Raw genomic sequence first — 27,907 nt, 5'->3', positions numbered from 1 at the left:
CATTTTGCCCTGACCGCAGGTCCGAAACTGCATTAATCAAAGCCACTACCTCTGCCATTTTACCTCGCCACCTCGAACCGGTCATCTTGCACGCAGATCCGCTGGCAGCCGTAGCCACCACTGCGGCAACACTACGCCTAGCTTGCTTCGACGTTAGCCATGAAGCTTCTTCCCATTGGGTGCCGCGTATTTTATTGAAAGAATTCGCTGCTGTCAGCAAAGGCCCTCCGCTTTTGTGGTCCTCGCGATTGGCTTAGAAGCTTGGAAAGCACGGTGCGTTGCATAATGCTGGTTCCCGAAAGTCAAGTTTCGCCTCTGTACAGAAATGTTCCTTGGTGAAGTGTACGCAAAAGTATTGCAGTGAAGCATAAGCGTGGGAAGGGGCTATTGCAATGGGATACAGTATGTATTCCTTAATTATACATGCGTGCACCCGGTATTTCCTTTCACAGTACGAGCACCAATATGCCTAATACGTGTACCGACAGGCCTGCAGAGCGTTTTCGAATGTACCTGTGGCGGATTGAGCCCTTAAGGGCAGTAAATTACATGCATTTATTTTTTCCAACTGGCTGATTTTCGGACTTTTTTGCGTCCCCTATGGAGTTCGAAAAATCGAACATGAACTGTGCAACTGACCAACAAGATGCTTCAAATGGTCCGTGGGGTGAACACGTGGCGGAAAGAAAACGTCAACAGAAAGGGCCTACACATTGAGGAAGGAAGGGGAAAAGAAGCATGCCACTGCTTCTTTGAAGGAGCTTGAGCTCAAAAAAAAAGTGTTGATTGACGCCGAGATGCAGGTGTCCCTCATGCAAACCAAAATAAACTCTTTAAAGCAGGGAAACTCAACACTGATGTGTTGTGTGTGGGATAAGAGTATGTTAGGACAGCTGAGGTTGACTTTCCAGCTGGTGAGAGAGACTCGCTTATGACAAAGTTCGGGCCTCGTTCCAATGAGCTTGCTATGAATTGATAGAGATGGCTCATATTCGATACTTGCTTCCTTATGCATCTCCTTTTTATTCGTACATGGAGAATATTTGACTCTATTTGCAATGTGTTTTACCATATGTTTTTCGAAGTTATTTTGCTGTGCATTTTACTAACCCTGCCCTTCTGTTTTCTTTTTGAATAAAATAAACACTACAACTTACTATTCAAACTAGATTAAGTCGTTCTTTGTTTTTTAACATGCTTGCCAGGGAGTGGCAGCATCGGGCGACATAGTGTCAACCTGTCTTGACATAAAATGAAGTTCTGCATCGCTCAAGGAATTTTCCAATGGCATTCAGGGAAAACCCGGAAAACTCTGGGAATTTGGAAGTGTCAACTTGGTAGACACCCTGGATACCCATCTTTGTTTCTACTAGAGATATGGCATTCAGCATAAGTTCTGTCCTGGAGGCGCTGGACCAAGCGAAAGACATTGAATCAGTTTTGACTGATACAGTATTTTCCAGAAATTTTATTTTTGTTAATTTCGTATAGCCAGGAAAGAAAATGAACGCCAAATTTTCTTTTCTTGATCTTTGTGCTCAAACCATTGTCACTTTGTGTTAAAACGTCAGTGTGATATGATGAAATTGTTTGTATTTTCTCATATTAAGAGTTCTCCGATAGCCAAGCTGAGTATTTGGTACTTGTACATTGTAGTTTATTTTTACTAAAAAAAAAATTGACTAAGCCAGAGCAATTGCCACCAAAATCAGTAATGTCATGGCATTCTGGTGCTGGAACATTGAGTCAATGGTGCCACTTGTCTTTTGTTTTATTGTCTTTTCTGTCATATTGAACCTCCTCTAACAGTAGAAGAGTGGCGTTTTTAAAGACAAGGTCTTCTTTGGCAACATCAGATCGATTTGGGGTTAGTGGGGTCTTGGTATTTAAACACATTAGTTTCATAAATGAGACCTTTTGAGGCCTTCTATCCAGTCCACATAGGACAATGAAAAAGGCATCAAAATAAAGCTTGGGACAGAAGAGATGTGCCAAGTTTGCATTGAGCTATGTATGGAGCAGCAGTAAAGCATAACTAGTAAAACAAATGCCGAAGTGAACCAGAGATGTGCCCCTAAAACTGGAAGTGCGGCTTTACTCAACGAATTTACTTTACTCAATTGTCACTGAATACAGTATGTTTGCCTAATAAGTGTACTGGCAGGCCGTCAGAGCCTTTTCGGATGTCCGTGTGGCGATTTGTGCCTTCAAAGGCAGTAAAAGACATGCATTCATATTTTGGGACATTTTCGTGATCCCTAGAGAGTCTGAAAAATATGGACGTTGACTGTACAACTACGAGGATGCTTCAAATAGTCTGAGAAGAACGCGCGGCACAAGGAGGAGGCGAAAAACGACTTGCACATTGGGGAATGAACGGGAAAGGATGCGTGCCGCCACTTCTTTGAAGGAGCTTGAGCTCAAGAGGCAAAGTGTTGGCTGATGCCGAGACGCAGGTGACCCTCATCCAAACCAAAATAAAGTCTTTAAAGCAGGGAAACGCAACACTGAGGCATTGTGTGTAGGCTGAGAGTATGTCAGGACAGTTGGGGTTTACTTACGAACTGTTTAGAACCTCACATGTGACAAAGTTCAGGCCTCATACCAATGAGCTTGCTATCATTTGATAGAAATAGCTTATGTTCGAAAATATTTGCTTCTGTATGCATCTTTTTATTCACATTTGAGGATGTTTGACTATATTTGCAATGGGTTTCACCACCTTTCTTAAAATGCTTTATTCACATTGCATTTTACTAACTCTGTCATTCTGTTTTCTTTTGGAGTAAAATAAACACTACTCTTTACTATTCAAACTGGATTATTTTTTAACATGCTTACTAAAAAGTGACAGCATCGGGCAACATAGTGTCAACCCATCTTGATATAAAATGAAGTTCTCTCTCACCCAGGGAATTTTGCAAAGGCACTCGGGGGAAACCTGGAAAACTTAAGGAATTTAGAAATGTCTACTTGGTAGACACCCTTTAATTGCAGTTATCATGCAATGATTATAATTGAAGCTTGCCTTTAATAAACTCGGTGTTATTCCCAGTTTGTAGTTAACAACTTGTGCGCAATCTGAGGTGCTACAGGATCTGCTCTTTCTCGGCATATTGCTCCTCAATGCCCCACCTGAATCAACACGCACATTACATTTATGCATGTGTACCAGAGCACATGATCTGTGTGTTAATGGACAAAGGACGCTCGCATTTTAAGGTTCCCCGCGTCTTGCTGCCTCCAATGTTCAATCCGAAAGTCCGTTCAATCCGTTATATTGTGTAGCGTGAGCTCACGTCAAATCGCCTGTTTGATGTTCTCGAGGACCATGATCCACTTAACCTCATCTACAAAAGGCCTCCTTGCTGTTACATTACACAGAATCCACAAGCCTTGAGCAGTAAAGCACCTGCAAAGCTTTTTCTCCTGCACAAGTGCTAGTGCTGCGTTTGAAGATAATGCTGATGTGCCCGCATTTGCGCTCGTAGCCACCATGTTGGTTTCCTGAAGCAGCTTGTTTGCTGGGCGTGCTCCGTTGGGGCGCATGGGCTAGAGTGCCGTTCCGTAAACCCGCTGTCTGCCTCGGTGTGCTCAGCATGCGCAGTGGCGTCTCCAGTCCACTCAGCAACCTGTAAACCCGCTTCAGGGTCTCTTATAACATGCAGCTTGGAGGTCTTACGCCTCGCTTTGCCACAAACCACTGGGGTGTTTGCAGAATGCCCTGCAACACCAATAAATGCGTGGATGCCTCAGCAGCCTGACAATTGAAAGTCTAGGTGCTGTACCTGCTAGTGTTTCCGAGTATTCACATTTTAGAAATCTGTTGTGCAGCAGTGTGTTATAACACATTCTTTCTGTTGTGTCATGCAGTCTTCCAGTTCCCCCTGTACTGTGGGCACAGCGCAAGAATGTAGTCTATGTCAAAGTGGCCCTGGAGGACTGTAAAAACCCAACCATAAACTTGACTGCAGACTCGTTACACTTCAAAGGAACCGGAGGAGTAGAATCCAAGCCGCACGAAGTGATGCTTAGGTTTCTGCATCCTATCAAGGTGAGAATTGCTTGTGCTAAAGCTCAAGTGATCAAGTGAAAGTATCGTACTGTAAAGCAGGAAAAATATGTTGCAAACCGACATGACGTGTGACATGTCCTAAAGATAGCTGTTAAACCTTGTTGAAATGGGCTTGTTGGTATGAGAAGCTTTGTGTAGGAATTGATAGTACTGTGTGCGTTGTGATTATGCACAGCAATCTTAATGGGATGCTACTATATATATAGCTGTAAAGTCCATAATCCATGGCTTAACGTTTTCATTAATGCACATTGTGAAATTGATAAGTGGAAACGCTACGATTTAACTGATCCGTACGCAATAAGCTGGTACGGTTTATGCGGATACAAAACACATTATGTTCAATGGCCGCTGAGTTGGGGATTTAACTTTACTACTTTTAAAATGAAACTACTGTTTAAGCGGGTACGGTTTAACGAGGTTTTACTGTACTTGATGTTGAAAAGTATTTGTGCCACATATTAATATCCCTGTCAAATGGCAGATCTAATGTGATTTACAACGAATGACATTCGTTCATAATGCCATTTGTTTGCTGTCACACGGTAAAACATAATGACATTCATTGAAAATGACATTTCCAAACGGATGAGTTCGCCAAACTCATTCGCATTCATTTTGGAACCGAATGTGTGTCCTCGACACCAGGAACCTACCGGTCAATCTTGCAAACAATATGATTCTTTGTTTAACAAAAGGTAACTATTATTCTGTTGATGTTATTACCTAATTATTACTTCAATGACATTTAAAGGGAAGCTGAAGAGTCTGTCGAATTCAATAAGACGCTCATATACGGATGCGGGAACCTTATAAACCATGCAGGTAAAATTTTAGGGGGGATTTTTCATTTAAGAGCAACGCAATCGTTGCTTAAAATTGCGCTGTAGCTCCGCCCCCTGTCGAGCGCCACACGCTGCTAAGAGAGCGGAGACCAGAAACTGCGGCGTAGTGACGTCAGCACTGGTGTTCCGTTCCTTCGCAGTCTCCATCATCATGCCTGATCCTGCTTATTTCTGTGTGCGTGCCGTCCTAATTTGCTTCGCTCGACCCTACATTCCTTTGTTTGTGTGTATGTAGAGTGGTAGTCGACGTGCGCAGCATCAATTGAACTTGTAGGCCGATCATGCCAGCGTTCTGTGCAGCCTATGGTTGCACGAACACCAGCGGCCGCGACGATGTTCCATTAGTTCCCGCAAGACAAAAAGCTTTCAGCTAAGTGGGAGGCTGCTCTGAAGCAAAAGAACTTCAAGCGCTCAAGAAAAACAGTGCTGTGCTCCAACAACTTCCGTGACGACGATTACTGCCAGAGTTTCACAGTTTTTTTACAGTTTATCAATAATGCGTGCCTTGGGTTCTCCTTCGTGTTAACACGCTGAACGGAAGGTGCATGTTGATCTCCCACCCTTGACACAGGTTTCATCGCCAAGTGCCGCGAATTTTCTATTCGCACGTGTGTTATGAAACAGCCTGCATGCAGCTACCATAACGCAGTGCAGGTGTAAATGGAAAGCTGGCTCACGCCAGGAGGCTGTGCTCCCCCTTCTCTCTGCACACATAGAGAAACCGACCATCTCACATAGCCGACAGAATTCGCCGGTTACGAGTGGCGTGCGGATGGCGCGCTGATGCAGGTTCTATACTTCACATGCTACAACAGCCGGTAAACTTTTCCCACGTTTAAACCGTCTGTGTAGATTGCTGACAACTTTGGGGCAGTGCACAAATGCCGAAGATCGCATCACCGCTTACATTCTACAAGGAGGCATGCAGGAACATAACACTACAGTTGTTTGCCCGGAAACGTACTCACTGGATCGCTGAGTGCAGCTTAGCAAATAACATACTCGCCAAAGAACATTTCCAACACAAGGAGATGCTAACACTTCGCCTTCGTTCGCGTGGAAAGCACTGCTTGCACCAGCATATTTTGCTTCTTGGAGAGGCCGGCTCTTCGCAATCGGCTCGTACATGTAGGGAGTAAAGTATAAACCCCATACAAGTGATCTTGCACGCGACAAGCGAGGCGATAGCTGTTGAATTCACTCGTCGCCTACAAGCCGAACTCCACGCGAGCGACGGCTTTGAGCGACAAGTTCCCTGTATGAAGGCAGCAATATACACGCCGAAACTAGCGTGACGCGTGCTTTATCAATTTAAGTTGATGTATTTTACTGTAAAAAGGAGCATAAAATATTTCTGAAGGTCTTGCACTAGGTTCTTATTCTTGCACGTGTAAAATTCGATAGTTTGCTCGTTCTGTGCGACAAACAGTAGTATATGAGTTATGTACATCCAGTTCCGGCTCTCACTATTGGCTAGTTGCTCATAGCACTTTCGGGTGCCGAGCGATGAGTTCTAGATTTCTAGAAACTAAAGCCCCTCCATACACGTTTCCTCCGACCAGGCGTGGACGGAAAGGCTTTGCTAGAAACGAGCGATCGAGCGACAACACTGAGCGATCTGTTCAAGCTACGGCCTGTTTTGACGCTCGAAGCTGTCGCACCCAATATACAGTCAACGACCGATTTTTCGGACCCTCTAGGGAACGTAAAAACGTCCGAAAATTCAGGCAGTCCGAAAAAATGAATGCATGCAAAAAAAGGCACCTCTTTTCTTTTTTTTTCTCGGATCTAGAGGTAAAGGGCGAAGTACCATGCTTCCGAAACCCTGCCAAAGCATCAATGAACGTGCTATAAAAAGAGGCGTTCAAAAACTCTGTATGCAGCCGACTGCCGGTTTATTATGTACATGTCCATCGTCGGGCAGCCAGTGTTATTGCTGCAGTGGCTTGAAGAACTTGATTGTTTGGACGGCGTTCCGGTTGCATGCGATCATATTCACCTCGATCTGAGCAAGGGTCATGTCAGCACTGTACACCGATGAAAGAGTCAACAGTGCTCGCGTCAACTCGGCGCTTGTAGGCGGCGCAGGCATTGGCTCCTCATTTTCAACATCGGAGTCTACTGAATCCCCCACAGTCTGACGGACTATTCCCTCGTCAGTCAGTTCTGCGCAGAAGTTGAGCTCATTGTCAGCGTCAACAAACTGTTCAAAAGTTATTTCCGTGGGTACGGTACTGCTTTCCGCGCTTCGATGCCATCGGCGAGGACGACGAAGACGAAGTGGGGGCCATCGAAGGCAAGCGAAATCCTCAAGTTGCGAACAGTGGAGTTCGCTGACGAGCGTCGAAGCACCTAGGCCTAGCGTTGCAGAGCACACTTGACACAACAGCACAACCACACACCACGCTAGCCAAAACGTGGCCTGCGCAAACAAACGAAATAGCACCACAGAACACCTATATAGCGCCGCTCCGGAAACTCCGCCGGAGGCGGAAGTGCGGCCATTTGCAGCGATGAACATAGCCAGCGTGGCCAGACCAAATAGGTGTGTGACGGCTAGATTCGGCTAGTTGTGGTTCAAAGCGGTGATGTGCTTGGGCTGCAAGTCGATTTCCTTCGCAAGGGCGCTGTGCGAGGAGCCAAAAAGTCCGAAAAGTTGGACGGCAGGGGGTTCAAGCGTCCGAAATTTCAGATGTCCTTATACATTGATTCTATAGGGCTCGTGGCGGTGCCGCGAAGACGTCCGAAATATCAGGCATGTCCGAAAATTTGGGCGTCCGAAAATTCAGTCGTTGACTGTAGCTCTCGTGGGGTTTGGACTTAAGGGGGGAGGAGGGGATCAGAATTAACTTTTTTGTTTCTTGACAGAAAGGGCTGAAATTTGGCACACACACTGCACATTGCAATAAAGACAATTCTAAAATTTCATTAGGATATCTTAATTAGTTTTTGTTTTATAAGAATTTATAAGTTCCTTGCTTGTGGAAAGCCTGGCACAGTAACGAAACATGATAGGGAGCTGGAAATACTTTGCATGTTTGCCCAGATGTCTAATCTACATCAAGACAGTGTTCGATTTTTTTTTTTAGTGCGCTAATAATTTTTTGCTCAACATAACATGCACATGACTGTGCTTCACTGCATGGAGCCATATCGTAATTGTGAAATAATTAAATAATGGAAAGATAAAGAAACATTTCAAGACTGTCTTTAAGTACAGCACAGCTTGTGGATCACAGCAAAACAAACTGGACCAAAATCGGTCCAGCTATTGTTGTGCTACGCTTTCCACGAGCGAGGTGATCGACAAAAAAAATGCAATTGAGAAAACTGGCTGCAAAGTTTTAAAAGCACTGCAAATTTATTAAAAAGCACCAGGGCTGTAATATTTTGAATCATTGCTGTCAGGCATCTTCTTACACCTTTGCCTCTTTATTTGGTGGGCTTGGGATGCCTTCTTCAGGCGTTCTTTATCCTTTTCTTGCGCCCTTTGGAGTAGTGCATGACCACCATTTTCACTGCCAGGCCGAGCGTGGTATCGCAGTGTACACCCACAGAACGCTGTTGGCATCTTGGGCACAGAGCTTTAGCGTTCAAAGAGTTCATCGCGGAAACAGGTATAATAATGAACTCGCAGTCACAAGGGGCCTAAATTTGTTCTTGGCATTGCTGCTTCCGCTCAGTCGCGGACATTGCGCGAAGGGAGTCGCGAACGCTGCATGCCTGCGCTTCTGCAGTCACTACTGACACAAAACGCGGCTCGAGGTGCGTCTGAATCGTGCGACGATTCGTCTGGTGAGCCTTGAGTCACCATACAGTATGTAGCTCGTCGACGGTTGGGGCTCACTCGCAGGCTGCGTGTCCCTGTCGCACGATGCATCGGAAACGCACACAGTCTCTGCCGGCGATGGAGACCTTCGACCCGCGTCGCCTGCAACAACGCGATCTCGGTTGCTGACTCGCGCGGCCATACGCACAGGTGCGAGAGCCTCCGTTGGCACGTCTTCCGGTGGCTTAGTTATTAGTATCGATGTCACAGGGCGATTGTCGGCTTCGCTGCTGGAATAGCACGGCGCAAGATAACGCGGCACGTTATCCGAGTGTTCAGTCGGGTTCTCCGCTTCTCCCGCTGGCCGCAGTCTTTTTCTCGCCGTAGGAGGCTTGCGCTTCCGTTTTCCGAAGGCATGCTTCATTTAAAAGTTCTTTTCGAACGAGCGACGATCCATCACTGACCTGGGAGCTTTCATAAATCCGAATTCTGCGAGTGTCAAGCGAAGAACGACGCCTGCGTGGTTTTCAAAGCAGACAACTGCCGTCCGCTGTGGTTGCCAGCTTGCCCGCTGCTGCAGCAGCAACCAACGGCGAGACGCCTTTCAGTACGGCAACCAATCGGAGGCCCGCTTTCATCGCAGGGCCCTTGTGACCGCCTCTAGCAGACCCGCGCTTCTTTTGTGTTTGTGCGTTTGTTACAAGATGGCGACGACCGAAGAATTCAGAAACGGAATGGCGAAACTTCGAGCGTTCGAATGATACCAAGATGGCGGCGTTCGGTGGCGGGAAAGACGAGTTAGGGGTCCGCGAACTGCGGTGATTTTACGCGATTTAAAGCTGTTTTCTCGCCCTACGCACTGATAAATTAATTTTTTTCGGGCACTTTTAGTGCGTTTTCAGTCAAACCATATTGATACATTGTAGATTAGGCATTGCAGATACCGAAACGCGTCGTTGCCAAAAATCGATCTTTTTTGCGATTTTCGCGATCTGATCCCCGCGTCCCCCCTTAAGGGGGGTCGCGGCTTTCGCATTGCAGAAAATTGCCCAAAAAAAAATCTTATTTTGTTTTGAAAATCGCATTTTCAGTTTCTATAACCCTTTTTCTATCTGATACCCAAATATCACTGTAAACCACTTAGAAGTGCTCTAAAAAATTTGTTTTATCAGCCAAGGTGGCGAAAAATCTCGCGGAAATCAAGAACAGCGTTTTTCAAGCCACAATATCTCCGGAACGGTGTGACCGAGCGATGCCATCTTGGTCTCGTTGGAAAGTGCATTTCTCCGTCTTCAAATCTGCCGCTTCAGCGATCTCCTCTGTACAGAAACAAGCGCACAGAAAGCAAATGATTGAAGGTCGTGTCGGAGTCTGCGATTGGCCGCACTCGCCACGTGACTCCAGCACGGTTCGCCATTAGTCTTGCACTCTCGTCGGCTGCTTGGCTCTTTGCACCTCGCGAGTCTGGACATCTCCACTCGCTGTAATCTTGACGTGTCAAAACGGGCGCTACGCGGACATCGCAGTAGCATAGCTGATCCCTACGTTCGTGGAGGTTTCAGACTCTCGGCTAAGCATTCCGAGCATCAGCGCCGCGGACTTCGCGACCAAGATTCACGCGCGGAATCCTTGGACATGTGGCTAAGCCTTTCAGCGCTTGGTGCTTTGGAATTCGTGACGAAGCACATAGCGCACGCAATCCTCGGGCACACGGCTAAACATTTCGTGCATAGGGAGCCTCCGACTCGGCGATCATGCACATCGCGTGCAGACCTCTTGGACCCTCACCTAAGCATTTTGTGCATCAGCGCCTCCGACTGCGCGAATAAGTGCATCGAGTGTCGACTCCTCGAGCCCGCGGCTAGGAATTTCGCGTGTCGGCACGTCGAACTGCACGACTAAGCACATCGTGTGTAGGCTCCTTGTATCTGCGGCTAGGCATTTTGCTCGTCGTCGTCTCGGACCCGCAATTAAGCATATTGCGCATTCACTCTACTGTCACGATAGCTCGTAGCGATATCTGTCATACCACCCCTTCATGAAGAGAACCTCATCATGAGCTCTGTTCACTAGGCCCCTTTCTTTGGCAAATCGGGGAATTCATCGAAACTGGCCTCCAATACTCCTAGCACTTCAATAGAGAGAAGCAATATTTGCACTTTGGTAAACTTGGCTACATAATTTTTAAACGATAGCAGCAGTGAAGACACGGAAGCTTCTCTTGGGTTCCCAATTTTCTGATACAACGTATAGGCTGTTTTAAGAATGTTTGAAACAAGGGTAGGTGCTTCCAAGTGCATCTTAATTTTATAATTGTGTTTTACTAATATCAAGTGCAAATTTATTTTCTCACTGTGGGTTGCTCATATCCGTCAGCGCATTGACAGCATATGTGCAAATAATTACGAGCAATCATTCCTTTGTGTAGGGTTATCACTCATACAAGAGCACATAGTCGATTTCAGACTGACCTTCAACCGAAGCTTGACTAGCTGTTAATCTTATGCATTTTGAGCAACGCATGTGCAAATGCCTATTTTATTACTGTACAATATTGTGCAACATTCCACATTATTGTACAGGGACTGAGCAAAACATTTGGAGGCTCCAGCGCCAGTTACACACATTATACCACCTCCTAATTGCACAGAAAAGCTGTTCGAATGCCATAATCAAGTATGAGGAGGCTTCTGCATGCTCTCTGACCTGACAACTTTTTCTTCGCGAGCCTAAACAATGCAGTAAAAAACAAACGAGGCATCTGCTGCAATGAGTAACAATTAATGCTGCTTGTACAATAGAAACCTACTCGTTATCACATTTGCAAAGGTACTGCTTTGATGTATGGCATAAGTTGCAGCAATTATCTGGAATACTAATCTAAGCCTATTTACCATTGAACAAGAGGAGTGATGCTGTTCTGCAGCCACAGTACCCTGCTTGTACTTGCCTTCAAAATGTATGTCAGGTACTAAAAGCATAAAGGTGAACAAATAAGTCAATTCAAGCAAGCATATATTCGCAAGTTGTACAGACAACTTCCATTAGTTCAACTCTGACAGGGCAGACGAAATTGAGTGAAATATCTGGCAGGTTGAATTAACCCTTTGAAGGTTTTTGCCGTACATGTACGGCGGCGGTTTTCTGTCCCGCAAGGTCTTTGCCGTACGGGTACGGTTTCGACCCTCCGTTTGAAATTTCGTGCCATAATGACAATGCGTGCTTACTGGGAGGTGCTGCCACCTCTTAGGACGTATAAGAAGCGTTTGAAACTTGTGCTACCTTCTTGGGGAGATAAACAGAACTGATTTCTAGCTTCAGCGCGTCGCGCAGACTGCGGCAACACCCCTTTTGCTGTTTCGGTATCGCCGCCTGATCGCAACGGAGGCACGCGAAACGTCATTTTTCTCTTTGTCGGCACTCTCTTGCAGAGGCGGTGGAAGTTGATTTCCATCTTGATTGGCGCTGCTCTTAGCTTGTTTATAATCGCCGCTCGCGAGGTATTCTCGCTCTCAGCGGCGGTTTCGGTTTCTCCGCGTGATCGCAACTGAGGGGCACGAAACGTGATTTTTCTCTGTTGGCACGCTATCGCAGGGGCAACGGAAGTTGATTTCTATCTTGATTGACGCTGCTCTTAGCTTGTTTATCACCGCCGCTCGCGAGGTATTCTCGCTCTCTGCGGCAATGCGCTTACGCGAGAGGGTACCTCAGACCTCTGCCCAAGGCAGCCGCACGCAGAGAAAATGTCGTGTGCGCCAACACAACTCGTAGCTTTAAGAGAAGAAGATGCACCCATTTTAGGTGAGCAGACTGCGATAAGGTGCTGCGCGGAGGCCAGTGTTTCAAGGAGTACCACACTCTGAAATACTATTGAACATTTTGCAGTTCTGAGTGATGCCGACACCAAAATACTGTTCCTAATTTTTTTTTTACTATTCGTTCCCGACTTTATACATCTTGTACATTCAAGATCCGCAATAAAGTAATTTGACCACCTGGGAAAGTTTTTTTCAAAATAATTCGACCCCCAAAGGGTTAAACAAGATGCAGAAAAAATGTCAGAACACACAACTGATGAATTTGCCAGTATTTTGCCAGACTTTAACATGCCCCTGAATAAAACATGTGCCTGCAATTTGTGTCTAAATAACTGACTTGGAGGTAACAATAAATCTCCAATGCAAGAAATTTAATATGTACCCGATTTCTTCGCAAGAAAAATGGGCAAGGATCTAATATAATTGCACAGTTTCTACGGCGGGGGGCGGGCGAGGGGAGGCATTAGCATTGAGTAAATACCATAATCGGCCTCTGGGCTACCATTATTGCTTGACAATCTTCCTAGGGCAGGCTGAAAATGGGTGTTTTTGGCGGCAGATGACGCGTATTCAACACATTCTCTATTTGCTAAGCCCTGCCAAAGCGGACGTTGGCCGTAAAAGGTCATTCCGGGGGAAGTAATAAAAGGCACATTCATGTGGGCTGTTCAAATTAGAATTTTCGGCGAAGGACAATTTCAGGTTCGATACAATGAAAGTTGGACCCATAGAAATGCATCGGCACCGACTGGGACCTTCGACCGCGATGGAGTTAACACCTACTGTAGTTGTAATATATGTGACGTAGTTATTCCGTAGAGAGCACAGAAAATAAACTGCACTGTAGAATGTGCTGTGCTGTATTTGTGTAGCTTGTGCCATGTTGCCTGCTAAGTATGAAACTGAGTCATCATCATCAGCCTGGCTACGCCCACTGCAGGGCAAATGCCTCTCCCATACTTCTGCAACTACCCCGGTCGTGTACTAATTGTGGCTGCGTTGTCTCTGCAAACTTCTTAATCTCATCCTCCCACCTAACTTTCTGCCGCCCCCTGCTATGCTTCCCTTCTCTTGGAATCCAGTCTGTAACCCTTAATGACCATCGGTTCTCTTCCCTCCTCATTACATGTCCTGCCCATGCCCATTTCTTTTTCTTGATTTCAACTAAGATGTCATTAAAGCGCGTTTGTTCCCTCACCCAATCTGCTCTCTTCTTACCTCTTAACGTTACTCATCATTCTTCTTTCCATAGCTTGTTGCATCGTCAACTTAAGGGGGGACACTGTTTTTCAAATAATGTGCATGATGTTTTCCATCAATATTCATGAAACTTTGCATTCTTGTTAAGACTTTTGTGCTGATTTCAAATATGTAATTATTTTTACAATAGGCCATTTAGTTCTGAAGATAAATGAAATTCATTGTTCATAATTTGCAGAAACAATAGGGGGAAAAAACGCGCTACGAAATTCATATTGGCAAATGCCTGGGTACTAGAAAACATAAGGAACACAATGGTAGGAATACTATTTTGATCCATCAAATATTACTAATTTTATAGCAATTCAATCTTTACTGTTCGAATTATGGCTACCCTACTGTCTGATCTACAGCAGAATTGAAAATTTTTAAAGCATAAATTCGAAAATCTGACCCTACCACTGTGTACTTTGCACACTCAGCTACAAGCCACAACAAAAATTATGGCTCTATCTGCTTTGAAGGCAGAGATATCGCCGTTGCAAATCAGCAACAAGTCAAAAGTCGGTGTTTTGAGAAAACGAGAAAAAAGGAATACATTCACTTTTAATCAAAAGTACAGAAATAATTTTGCATTATTTTGCAGTGAAAGTGGCTAAAAGCCACCAGGAATGTAGTCGCTCTGACCATGGCCACCCAAATGCGGTAAAAACATCGTTTAGCACCTTTCGCCGATTCCCGGTGGCTTGCACCACGCGCGGCAAGGTTGTCGTTCACGCGGGTCGAGCTTCACGCCGACGCGATATCGCCGTAACACGCGCACGTGATAACGATCTTTATGGCAACGCCAGATTACCGATCGCTTTTGCCTGCTGCGACGCTGCCGCCGTACACCTTGCACTTGACAAACGACATCAGTGCCTTCACTGAGTCCTACTGAGGAAAGCGAAGCCTGCCTCGGCGTCGACTGGCGCGGCTGCAACGCCGTCGGTGCGAGTGAGCAAATCCAACACCCGCTTTGTTGCTGGCGTTGACGCAAGAACTTGAAGTTTTTTTGAGCATTCATCTCCCTCTGCAACAAAACCGCACGCTGCAACATTGCAGTGTCACGCGGAACGCGGCCGCTGTCCGTAACGATTTCACTCATTTGTGAGCTGGCTAGGCCTACTTCGGCATCGTCCGCGGCTTCGGTATCATTTGCGGTTGGCGGCGAGCTACTCTCGATGCTTTCAGAAGGAATGGAGCACTTTTGAAAGTTATAAGCTGATCGCTTCTTCGTTTTGCCGAACTTGTGCCTCGTGGCGAACTTCCCCGGTGGATCGGACATCGTTCGGCATGTGCCAACAAACCTACGAGACGCGCTGTCGCGTCGCCTGCGGAGTGGAGCAGACGATGGGAACCTCGCGCAGCCAACCACAGCACGCGCTTTTGGTCACGTGCGCTAGCCACCTAGGCTCAAAAACGAAAATACGGCAAACGTGGCACAAAAGTGATACCCAAACCAACGCCTCATTGCCCAAACGCAGCATCGCCATTGACATCAAGTGGCTGAAACTTGGCCAATCCAATCCAATTGGCTCGACTTGTGGCTGGATGGGTGCTTTTCCTTGTTTTTGCATGTGTCGGCGTTATCGACGGGGCCATTTTGTCGCTTTGTTGCTGTTGGTGCGCTACATCCTTGCACGCTGTTTTGCCGAGGACCGCTGGATTTAGCGCAGCTCAGTTATTGAACTTTATTGGTGCTTTTCTGTTTTGCACCAGTGTCACTGCATTCTCCGCCGAGGGTAACGTCGGCGAAGCGGCCGAAATACGAGGCGAAGGACTTGGCTACCAAGGTGGAAATTTTGCGGGCCCTGAAGGATGGACTCTCTCGACAAGAAGCCATGAAGAAGTACGACGTGAAAAGAAGTACCTTGAGCATGTATGTGAAAAATGAAGATCAGATTCTTCAGGCGTTCAAAAGCGAGAAGTTTCGAGCGTCACGAAAGCGTCTGCGATCCAGAGTTGGAAGAGGCTTTGCTTCGGTGGGTGGTCGACTCACGTTATGCAAATCTGCCATTGAGTGGACTCCTCATCATGGCGCAAGCCGAGAGGTTTGCACTGATGATGTATATCGATGCATTCAAGGCATCGGAAAGGTGGTGTGCGCGCTTCAGAGAGCGACATGGCCTCATATTTAAGACTGTGTGTGGCGAAAGAGGCGCTGTCAACAAAGACGTTGCCAACAACTGGAAGAACGCTCAGCTGCTCGAGCACATCGCCGCCTACAATCCAAATGACATATTTAATGCTGATGAAACAGCACTTTTCTTTAAGGCTTTGCCAGACAAGACTGTGACCATGAAAGGAGATCCGTGCATCAGTGGCAAAAGATCCAAGGAACGTGTCACCATTCTTTTAGCCGCCAACATGACAGGAACAGAGCGCTTGCCGCTTGTCATTGGAAAGGCACAAAAGCCACGGTGCTTTAAGAACATGCCTGCTCTTCCGGTGGAATACCGAGTGAATAAAAAGGCCTGGATGACGTCGGAAATTTTTCGTGGCTGGATGCAGAAGTTAGACCGACAGTTTTCCGCAAAGTGTTAATGGTGCTGGACAATTGTAGTGCGCAAAACAGTGTCACCGAACTGGACAACATAGAAGTTGTTTTCTTGCCGCCGAACACAACATCGGCCCTCCAACCAATGGACCAAGGCATAATTCAGTATGTCAAGACCAAATACTGCAGGCACGTGCTGGAACAGATGCTCCTGTGCCATGAAGTCGGCAAGCAGTACGACGTGAATCTTTTGAGCGGAGTCAACATTCTTGCCTTCGTTTGGCACAACACGCCCGTGCACGTCATCGCCAACTGTTTTAGACACAGTGGCTTTGTTGTGCGTGAGCCTGGCGATGATGCAGTGGCCGAAGTGTCGCTAGATGACAATCAAGATGACTGCGAGGATTTTGGAGGAGTTCTGCCGGATGCAGTGACACTCGCTGATTACATCGGCATTGATGACGGCGTTGTTACAGCCGGCTCGCTTACCGAAGAAGAAATTGTCAGGGACGTGCTGCACGGCGAAGATTCTGAGGAGGAAGAGTAGCCACGAGAGGAAAAGCCTCGGCCCCCACGCACTGTGAAGGAAGCCGCGGAGGCCCTCGCTGTGTTGGAAAAATTTTGTTGGGACGCTCCAGACAGCATGCGAGCTTCTAAGCACCTGGAAGGACTTCGTAAAATAGTATCTGCGCGGGTTTCTGCTCGAAAGCAGACGAGCATCCTCGATTACTTTGCGCAGTAAAGGTTTGTTGATGAAAGTCGTGCATTTGTTTTTGTTGTCTGCTCGATAATTCGGTTAATTCGGACATAATATACAGTCCCTAGAAGTCCGAATTAATGAGCTTTTACTGTAATGACGGCGTACGGCTGACGTCGCGTAGGCTTGAGCACAAGTTCTGCCGCGTCCCATCTTTGGGCTCCGTGGTGGGCGGTCGGCGCTGTTGCCGAACGTACACATTTTCCTATGGCAGCGCAAGCCTCTGTTGTTTATGATCGGCGTCTGAAGAGATGCCGCACCGAAAGTACCATTCCAATTCTCCTTTCGAAGCAATGCTCCATCTTTCCCCAAGTACTATGTAATCCACAGCGAATACAACATGCCAGTAAGAAAACTTTCTCCATTCCTTGTAGCCAAATGCCTGAAAGATAAAATCGGACAGACATACAAAGCCTCTAAAATGTCTAGCGGGCACCTCCTCCTAGAACTAAATGATAAAGATAAAGAAAATAAGCTGTCTGAAGTTACCAGCATTGGTGAGGCGACAGTGACTGTTTCAGTTCACAGAACACTTAATACAAGCAGGGGAGTAATATCTGAAGGCTTTATTGGTTTAAGCGACGAGGAACTGCTGGAAGGTTTCCAGGAACAGAATGTTACCAAAGTACAAAGAATAGTAATCCGCAGAAACGATCAAGCAATCCCCACCAAACATGTTATACTCACCTTCGGAACAAGCGTAATGCCTACCTCACTCGATGCAGGTTATGTCAAGGTCAGTGTGAGACCATATATCCCAAACCCCAGACGATGTTTCAAGTGCCAAAGGTTAGGACATGCTTCACATGCATGCTAAGGACAAACAACTTGCGCTAAATGCAGCTCCAATGAACACCAATCTGAGAATTGCACCTCTTCCCCACATTGTGTTAACTGCAAGGGAGATCATCCAGCTTATTCGCAGTCCTGTCCTTTGCTGGAAAAAAAAAAGTAATTGCTCTAACTGTCAAAAAAAAAGTCTCGTTCTATGAAGCCAGAAAGCGGCTATCGTACCTTCCTCGAAGAAGTTACGCCGATGTGACGCAGGCGGAGGCAGCGTCGCAGAGGTCTCAGGAGTCCTCCGAGACCACGCATAGTGGTCCCGCCCCGCCCCCATGGTGGAAGCAGCCGGCGCTGCTCCATCCTCTTCAAAGGCCCTGCAGACACCAGTCCCGCAGGGCCCTAAGATCAAGCGAACTCCAAGGCCCGAGGCACGTGTCTCGGCGCCAAACTCTCGGTCCTCCAGCGCTTCAGAGAGAGCGATGGAGGTCGACACAAAAACCCCGGTGTCACTGACACCGAAGGACAAGCGCTCACTCGAGCGCACTAAGAGGGACAAAATCCCAATAACCACTTAAAATAAGAAAGCGATAACCTTTTTATTAGCCTTTTTAAATCCATGTCACCTAACATCTTGCCTATTATTCTTTCCGTAGTGCCATTTCTTACCTTTCAATTTCAAAATGGCTTTTATCATCCGTTGGAATTGCAGAAGTCTCATACACAATCTAGGTGACATCAGACATCAACAGCTTTTCACCAGTTGCAGTATGTCTCCAGGGAACAAATCTCGGTCCAAGAAATAGTCAAATTCTCAAAGGTTTCACCGTTGTCCGAAGGGACCGCGAATGTTCCAGCCGTTTGTCAGGTGGAGTGGCTATACTCGTGCAGGGCGGCACTCATACCCGAAATGTCCAATTAAATGCATCTTTAGAGGCCGTAGCTGTCACCATTCTATCCTACAAAACCATCATCATTTGCTCACTATATATTCCACCCCACACACATTTTACTATTAAAGACTTAGAAGATCTAACAGATCAGTTACCGGAGCCATTTGTCTTAGTAGGAGATTTTAATGCTCATTGTACTCTTTGGGGCAGTGTCAAAACTGACCAAAGAGGGCAACTTGTTCAAGATATTATTCTGTCTAATAATGTCTTTTAAACTCAGGTGCGCCAACTTATTCCTCACCTACTTCCCACACAGTTCGTTGTTTAGATTTAGCTTTTTGTTCGCCCTCTCTCTTTACTGATTTTAAATGGATAGCTTTCGACATGTCATGTGACAGCGATCACTTACCCGCACTCATCAAACTCCTACCATCACCACAAACCTTAGTAACTAGACCACGCCGATGGAAAATACAGCTCGCTGACTGGCAGGTTTTTTGGAGAACGCGAAAGTGGAAAATGTCTCTTCGCCAGAGCTTAGTATTGGTGAACTTACCGGATTTACTTGATTCTAAGCACCCCCTTTGTTTCACGATCGCGATGCCCAAAGTGAGGGAGGGTGCTTAGATTAGAAAAATCTAAAATTAACCCCCCCTCCTTCTTTTTGCTGCGACATCACGACGAGACGGGTGTGAGAAATAAGATTTTATTTTCCAAACATTTAAAAGAAAAATTGGTGCAGAGTGTGAACCCACCGCCTGTGTCGGATGCTCAGTCACTATCACTGCCACTCGAGTTCGTCGCGCCGCTCGAACCGCCGCTCTCAGTATACCACAGGAGGTCGTCTTCCGTTCCGTCGAAGTGGTTTGTGATCGAGCACTTCTTAAATGATTTGACCACAACGTCCACTTGGACCCGCTTCCAAGCGTCCGAAATCCACTTTGCGATGATTGATGGGTACGCTTTCTGCAGCTTTCGCCATACAGCCGTACAGCCTGGCTGTACGGCGTACTCGCGCCGCCGTGCCACCTCGGAACCCCGATGGCTCCGGCTCGATGTCAGAGTGAGCAAGCGCGCTTGGCGCCCTTGGTTACGCGCTCTTCCTAACAAATAGGGGGGTGCTTAGATTCGCATGCAAACTTTTTTCCCAATTTTCTCGCGAAAATAGAGGGGGTGCTTAGAATCGTGAAAATACGGTAATAAAAAAATCACTCAAGTTATAATATCAGCAGCAGGAAAGACAATACCCCAGTCATATGGTATTGTGCACAAAAAGCTAAATCCTCGGTGGACAAACGAATGTACTGAAGCAAAAAAGAAACTAAATAAGGCCTAGGGAATCCTACGGAGGTACCCCACCTATAGCAATCTCTTAAATTTCAAACAAGCCAAAGCACGATTCATTCGAAGACAGGCTGAAAAATTATGGCACAAATACATATCTTCAATCAATAGTACAGTGACATCAAAACGAATGTAGGACCAGGTGAGGAAATTTAGAGGAGAGTACTCGTCGTACACAATACCACTACTTACATGTCCAGGCACACAAACAACAATACAAGAACAGGCAGATATACTTGGCAACATTCCCATTGCCACTGGCATCGGTACGGACTTCTGTTGGAGCTGACGCATCAAAGTGAGCGAGAATGGGCGGGGACGTAAGCAGCCCAATCAGCTTGGTGAAAGCACCTGCTTGATCAGGGCCCCAAATGAATGCAGCGTCTTTCTTGAGGAGCCGATTGAGAGCGCACGCAACATTCGCAAAATTTCGGACAAACCAACGGAAGTAGGAGCAAAGGCCCAAGAAGCTGCGAACATCCTTGGCACATGTTGGCACGGGAAAGTCTTTGCCCGTATTTTATCGTGAGACGAGTTGCCCGAGCGCAGAAATTTCACGACGCCCGAAGTGGCACTTGGACGAATTTAGTTGTAGCCCCGCCTGACGGAAAACAGATAGGATCGTCGACAGGCGCTGGAGGTGTGTCGCAAAAGTCTGAGAAAAAAACGATCACGTCGTCCATCCAGGTAACAGAGGCAGATGGACCACTTGCAACCGTGTAGGAGGGCGTCCATCATTCGTTCAAATGTGGCAGGGGCATTACATAAACCGAAAGGCATCACTTTGAACTGATACAGGCCATCGGGAGTACTAAAAGCTGTCTTCTCGCGATCCATGTCATCGACGGCAATTTGCCAGTAGCTGGAGCGAAGGTCGATGGACGAAAAATATTGTGCTCCATGCAGGCAATCCAGGGCGTTGTCAATGCGTGGTAGTGGATAGACGTCTTTCTTTGTTACCTTATTGAGGTGTCGATAATCTACGCAGAATCGCCAACTGTTGTCCTTCTTTTTAACTAGTACAATAGGGGATGCCCGTGGGCTGCAAGAAGGTTTGATGATGTCTCTTGAAAGAATCTTGTCAACTTCGTGTTGGATGATATGTCACTCAGTAGGCAAGACGCGATGGGTTGCCGATGGATCGGGCTTGCATCACTGGTGTTTATTCGATGTTTTACGACAGATGTTTGTCCTAGAAGGCGTTCTCCAAGGTCGAATATATCCCAGTATGAGGCAAGGAGGCAACGTAGTTCTTGAGCACACTGGGGAGGAAGTTCGGGAGCAATCGTTTTTGTTTGGGCATTCAAGTCTGAAGGGACACTGGGCGAAGCAAGAGTTGAACACGAGGAGCTGTCACAAGTTAAAGTCGAAATGTAGTAGTCTCTGGCTGGCGTTATTTGCACCAGGCGACGTTATGCGAGAGCAGGACATCTGGATTAGGGGATACGATGTAGTCACCGTCTGGTACAGGTGGAATGGGGCGACACCTATGTAGGTAACGGCACGGTGAGGGAGGCGAATATGCTCTGTGGAACATAGCCGTATCGGAGCACTATTGGGCGGGTCAATAGCAGCAGGTAGAGCGAGTTGCACAACACCAACAGAACAGTCTATCAAAGCGGAATGTGTAGACAGAAAGTCAAGGCCCAGGATGAGTTCGTGAGGGCAGTGCTCTAGTGCATAAAATAAAACAGAAGTATGATGTCCGGCGACACTCACGCGAGCTGGACACATGCCAATAACGGCTGGTGTTTCACTGGCGGTGACTTGGACCACAGGCAAAGGGGCAGGAGTGAGGACTTTCTTGAGACGATTCCGAAGCTGACCATTTATCACAGATACGTGTGCACCAGTGTCAATCAGCCGTAACAGGTACACCATCCACGTTCACGTTAATGGGGTTCCGATGTGTGGGCAAGGTCAAAAGAGGATTTTTGCATCAGGTTGGTTTGGCAGCATCACCTCCAGGTGCTGCACCCGTTAGTTTTCCGGAAAGGTGCGCCGGAAGGAGCTAGGGGACGGTGATCGACGAGACGGGGGCAATCAGGAGAAGCGGTGTCGTGGCGAAGGAGAATGGCTAGAGCGGGTAGTACGAGAAGTGTCGCCAGAATTTGCTGGCTGCGTTTGCGGGGCGAACCGAGGAGCAGCATGAGGGCCGTGGGATGGGTGGTGGGACCAGGGGGTTGAATTGCACGAAGACCGGCAGTGACGTGAAATATGGCCGATACAGCCACAAGTGAAGCATATAGGCCTGTAGTCTGGAGTACGTCATTCGGCCGGGTTGCGATACTGCGTTGGGGCATTCAGGCTGCGGGTGCGTATGACAGTGCTGGACGGAGTGTAGTCAGGCCGATTAACTGGCCAATTCTTGACGCACGACGGACTGTATCAATGAGCCGGTCACCTGGCAATTGTCGGGGCCATGGATTGGGGTCGTGACAGGAGATGCGACTTCTATTTCCCTGAATGACATGTGCAACTTTATCAGGTTCGGACATCTTCGAATCCACTTTGCGGCACAGAGCGAGCAGTCCTGGATGTACGTGAGATAGGATTGAGTGCACGTCTGGACACGCGAAGCAAGGTCTTTTTGGGTGGCACGCTGAAGTCCAACAGGCTTGCGAAACAAATCTTTGAGTTTCTGTCTGGTCCCAGTGGTTGCTGGCGCTCACCCGCTCATATAGTTGAAGCCAGTCTTCAACATCAGTGTCGTCCGTGCCAGAAAAGGTTCCTGTGTTGCGGGGTTGTGCTACAATGACTGTGGGCGTGGGTGCCGACGGGCTCGAAGCATCCTCGCCTTGAGCTGGCATTGTAGATGCAGCCAAGGAGCGCCCACTGCGTAAATCCGTGTTGATAATGATCCCGCAACCTCCACCAAAAATGTTACGGGGTTAAAAACAGTCAGACGTGTATTTACAGAATATTTACAATAATTATAGCAGCTGACAAGATGGTAGACAGCGCGCGAAGACCAGAACATCGTGTTCCGACGATGATTAAAACATCTTCGTCAGCGTGTCACAATATTGCCGGCTTAACGCATACATCTGATTGTTGCCTATTCCTAGTTTCTTCTTCAATGCTTTTAGGCTTCCTCCATTCCTGAGAGCATGCTCAATCCTATCCATATTATATGTCCTTATGTCAGCTATGTTACGCTTGTTGAAACTGAGTATATATATAGGTCCAAAAGCCCGGCTACACATGGCTATGCTGTCAGTGGTATGCCAAGCACATTGCCAAGCAAAGTGGCCAGCCTATGTATGGCACAATGTAATAGGCGATATCTTAATAAATCGGCATTGTGGTCATGTTTGTTAAACATGCAGCCGCGTGGGAAACGGCAGCTTGATCTGTGCAAAGTGCATGTCTGTGCAGCAGCCACACATTCTTCCATCAGCAGCCTCCTCTGTGACAACATAGCAAGCACAGTGTGTGCCTCGTGTGTTTGCCAGCTCCATTTTCATATGCACAAGTTTACATGCGTGCATCTGTGGCATCAATTTCATTCCTTATGTCCTTGCTGACCAAATTCTGTGTGACCTACAACTCTGATATGCAGTTGACTCGTTACAAACCCTGCTTATCCAACAAAATATGGGCATCTTATCTGAAATGCCTCACTTTCGAAACTTTGGTTGCGATGTGTAAACGTTATTGCAAAGAGTGAGTGCTGAAATGTCCAACGTAAAACACACTAAAAAAAATGGTGCTGTCTCATTAAAGAGGCGAAGCATCTGTTACGATAGCAAATTAGTAGACAGCTATGCGAAGTAAGGATAGTGCATAGTTTTATTGGTCGTATAAAATTGTAAACATTTGCTTACTAAATTAAGAAGCACGGTGTCACGCACGTACAGGTACACGCACATCTTGCTCGATGACCACGGGAAGTTAGTATCAAAACGTGAGAGTGAGGAAGCATGGTAGCAGCAGCGAGTGAATTGACCTTCGTGCTGTCTTTTGCTTCAACGCAAACTAAGCATCGAAAGCACAGTGCATACAAAGCTACCGGCACTATGTGCACTTTTTCCACATCGCAGATCGCGTTCAACATATGGCACCCAAGCGGCCGTGCGGTAAGCAGCTGCCGGAGTAGAACTTGCCCCTCTCCCTTTCCTCTACCCCCCCGTACCTCACACTAAAAGGAAGACTGCCTGCTTACAGCATACAGCAGCAATATCGTTGCAGTATACAACATACAGTACGCTTCGATGATGTTATCACCGTTCGACTTTATCCGGAACATAAAGTGATGCCAGCATAAGTGCACCTGGAGTGTCCATGTAATTACTGCTGCAATAATTATTTTTGCTCTGTGCTTATTTGTGCAGGGAGGGGGGGGGGGGGGGGCATGTCCAGCTGGTGCTGTTACAAGAGTGGTGCCCCACTTCTTTTGCAGCCAGAAGACAGCCGTTATGTGGTGCGGCCGCGGGGAGCCGAATTCGTGCTGGCCAAGGCAGAAGAAGGTCCCTTCTGGAAGCGGCTGCTCCAGGATGATGTCAAGCATCACTGGCTAAAAGTGGACTTCAATAAATGGGTCGATGAGGACGACTCTGGTGACGAGCTGGGTGCAGGTGGGGGTGATTTCGAGGAGATGATGCGCTCCATGGGTGGCCTTGGTGATGATGACACACCAGACATGGTACGTGTTTGGGCATCAGTTGCAGCAGGCGCCAAAAACGCTGCGGCAGCATTGCTTCTGCATGGTGAAGAGTGTCGCGTCTCGTTAACTTTTGGGCTGAGCCTAGTGCAAGCTCATCTACACATTTGGGATGCTCAACATGAGGTGCCACTGGTGACCACGTAATGTGCAAGTATCGTATTTTGTGGTGTATAAGATCAATTTATTTTTCCAAAATTTATGGTTGCCAAAGGTATGTGTTGCACAATAACCAGTTTCCTTAACACTTTCAGGGTAAATTTTTGTTGCCAAATGCGACCCCCTAGGATTAAATGTTGTATTGCACATGTAGAATGTTCAGACTGGCCTATGTCGGAAAAAATTTATTATTTAGTAATCCTAAAGTGACAAAAAAATATTTTTTGTAGGTAAACATTCATTGTTTATTCATGAATACTGACAGGCTTCCATAATTATAAGAATAAAAAAGGAGATATATTGAAATGGTTTTAATCTGATTTTACACTTGAGTAGCAGTCCACGTTGGAAGAATTGCAACTTGACTCTCAGCAGAGCAACCAGCACGCGCGCTAATAGCGTAATTGAACTGGGTATGTGAGCACACGCAGGAAAACTCTATGGTTGTGTTCCCGTCAGAAAAACCAAATGGATCAGTAACTTGTAGTAATTCTTTGTTCCATCGCTAACGAGGGGCAATCAATTTTCACAAGCTGAGTCTCGAGAAAAGAAATGCAGGCATGGTGGCATCATTTGTATATACAAGCGCCCGCCTATAATCAGGCAGTCTTTGCAACAGTAGTAATCGCATGCCTGTGAGCAACAGACAAGCAAGCATCTAGCGCTGACCCTTTGAAAGATTGAGAGAAACCAGATAGACTACAGCTGTTACGAGCACAACCAACAGAAATGGCCTGCAAAATGAAATCAAGACTTAACGCTGTGCACCCTAACTTGCCAGTGTAAAGAGGTCGTGGAATGAAAACCAAGAGACTAACAGAGGGTGAAAAAAAACCTGCTATTGACTCAGGGTAGCAGCACTTGCCGGGCAACAAGGACTAAGAAAGTTTCCGTGTTTTTCAAACATGCAGGAATCGTAAATATATGGCATCGACCATTTGGGACTTGATAGTGGCAGCATATATTTATATTTACGGTGTTGACCCTCAAAGGGTCAAGTCAGCTTCACTATTTTGCAATGTTCTGTGGTGAATCATATTAAGAGTGGAGTGCTATCACTGTCACAGAGCATAGTATGTGTTTCAAATCATACGGTGTCGCAAATCATGCATTCGATTTCTGCTTTGTTTAGGTGCTCTAACATCATTCTTACGTTAGTTGTCTACTTTGAACCCCATAAAACATAGATGTGCATTTGATTCAGTGGCCTGTTAGAATCAAAGCAAACACTGCTAAATGAACCAGCTATGTGTCTTGGTGTTTTTTCTGCCTCATTCTTGTCCGCACCTATACCCATCCATAGCCCATTATTGATGGTTACAACTTCAAATTTTGTCATGTTCGGGGCACTTTCGGACAGTCAGCACCATAGCTAGCATCCAGTGCATTAAAGAGGAACCATTTTTCTAGTTACGCTTTCGTGTTCATTTTTCTCACCTCTGGGAGATTTCTAAAGCGCTTTTTAGTCTGGCGTGACGAGCACCCATAGCTTCCGACATGGCATCAACGTTGCATGCAGATGCCCTTCAGAAATGGTGAATTTTGACGTATTCCAATGAGTCTGCGCCAGAATTTTTGGATAATGGTAATGGCACAAGCTCGGAAGATGATTTTAGTTCATCGGGAGCAGAACTGATAGTTGGGTGAGTTGGTACGAGTTCATAGTAAAATATTTAGCGCGCACAATTGACAAAGACAGGGTGAAGGGTTCGTAGCGCTCGTGTGTCCCCCTTCACTCTGTCCTTGTCAATTGTGTGCGCTAAATATTTTACTATATTGATTCATTGGACTTAGCATGGACAGCAAAAGTGCATCAAATAGCCTAAGAGTGTCAAGAGGTGTCTACCGGCAGGCTTTGTTTTCTACTCAACCATGTCATCGCTGCTGTGCTCAGATTTAGAGATCCAGTGCGTTCTAAAGGTCGCAGTTCTTATCTGCAGAGTGTCAATGTCACCTGAGCAGCACCACTTGCCTGTGGCGGCGCAGAGTGTAGTTCTGTGTAAGAAGGCGGCAGGGAGCGGACCTTGGCACTGCGCAATTATTGCGATCTGCAGGCCCACACGGTAGTTCATACCAGCCGCCACATGAGCACGGTGGCCACTAGGACTAACATTTTTTTTATATATATATGTTGTATATAGCTTTTTTGTTCAAAATCTATATTTCGAAATTTTTTTATTCTCTTGGTGCAAAGCAGCATCGATGTTCTTACGGGGTTTTGCTTATGTAACAGAATTCCTTAGTAAATAATTTTTTTAATCATTGTTAGAAAAAATTGGAAGCGCACACTTGGCTACAGCAACACGAACCGCATATGATGTGTAAAAGCGTTTCTTTTTTGATGCCCTTCGTTTCGCAAAGCCAACACAGGAAACCGCAAAAACACGTAGCTATTATTGTAAAAATACCTTAACACTTTAGAAAACATGAATCGCAGGAACACAGACTTGATGAACAAAATAATACTTTCTCACACCTACGGCTGCATTTGTCGTCTGCCTCCCACTAGTGCCGGCCTATAATCACTATTGCCCTCACCTATCAGTTTTCAGCATGCTTTCAGTGAACAACTTCATCCTCACTACAGATAAAAAAACTCTGATAAAAAATATTCCAAGGCGTTTTCCGTGTTACTACTTCATGATTAGACTTTCTGGCCGGTAAGCTTTCCTTTCATTCCACTAAAAAAAAAAAAGTGGGTACCATGAAAATTGGTTGTCAGTCCCTTTAAAGGAGCCCCAAAGAAGAACGAAACTTTATTTGCAGAAAGGACTTCATTGCCCCCTAAAACAGGGTAACGCCGTGTGGTTTTGGCCCTATTCCAAGGCACCGCTGGCCCTCGCCATCCTTTCTGCACTCCGGCGGAGCTAAATAGCGATGCCTCCCACCTCACTCTCGTGTTATTCGCTTCTTGCTCTTTGGTGTGAGCTGTGCATTCCCATGTGATGTGGTACCATATTTACATGATTGTAAGTCGACTGGAATGCAGGTAGACTCCCCCCCCACCCCGAAATCGCATGCCTCAAAAAAAAAAAAAAAGTGCGAGTGCATTTCACACAAGAAAA

The 27,907-nt window shown here is 46.5% G+C and overlaps 1 protein-coding gene across 1 annotated transcript in view; it reads left to right on the top strand.

Moving 5' to 3' along the window:
* The window catches only part of p23 (cytosolic prostaglandin E synthase), a 66,655-nt gene that overhangs the window by 6,664 nt on the left and 32,084 nt on the right, over positions 1-27,907 (top strand). The window contains exons 2-3 of the mRNA XM_050190204.2: positions 3,874-4,054; positions 24,423-24,665. Of these exons, the coding sequence (XP_050046161.1) occupies positions 3,874-4,054; positions 24,423-24,665 (424 nt within the window). The remainder of the gene's footprint in view (positions 1-3,873; positions 4,055-24,422; positions 24,666-27,907) is intronic.

This window comes from Dermacentor andersoni, chromosome 2 (genome assembly GCF_023375885.2).
Source record: "Dermacentor andersoni chromosome 2, qqDerAnde1_hic_scaffold, whole genome shotgun sequence".
Taxonomy (NCBI): Eukaryota; Metazoa; Arthropoda; class Arachnida; order Ixodida; family Ixodidae; genus Dermacentor; species Dermacentor andersoni.
The sequence above is the reverse complement of the archived record's forward strand: the minus strand, read 5'-3'. Positions and strand labels throughout refer to the sequence as shown.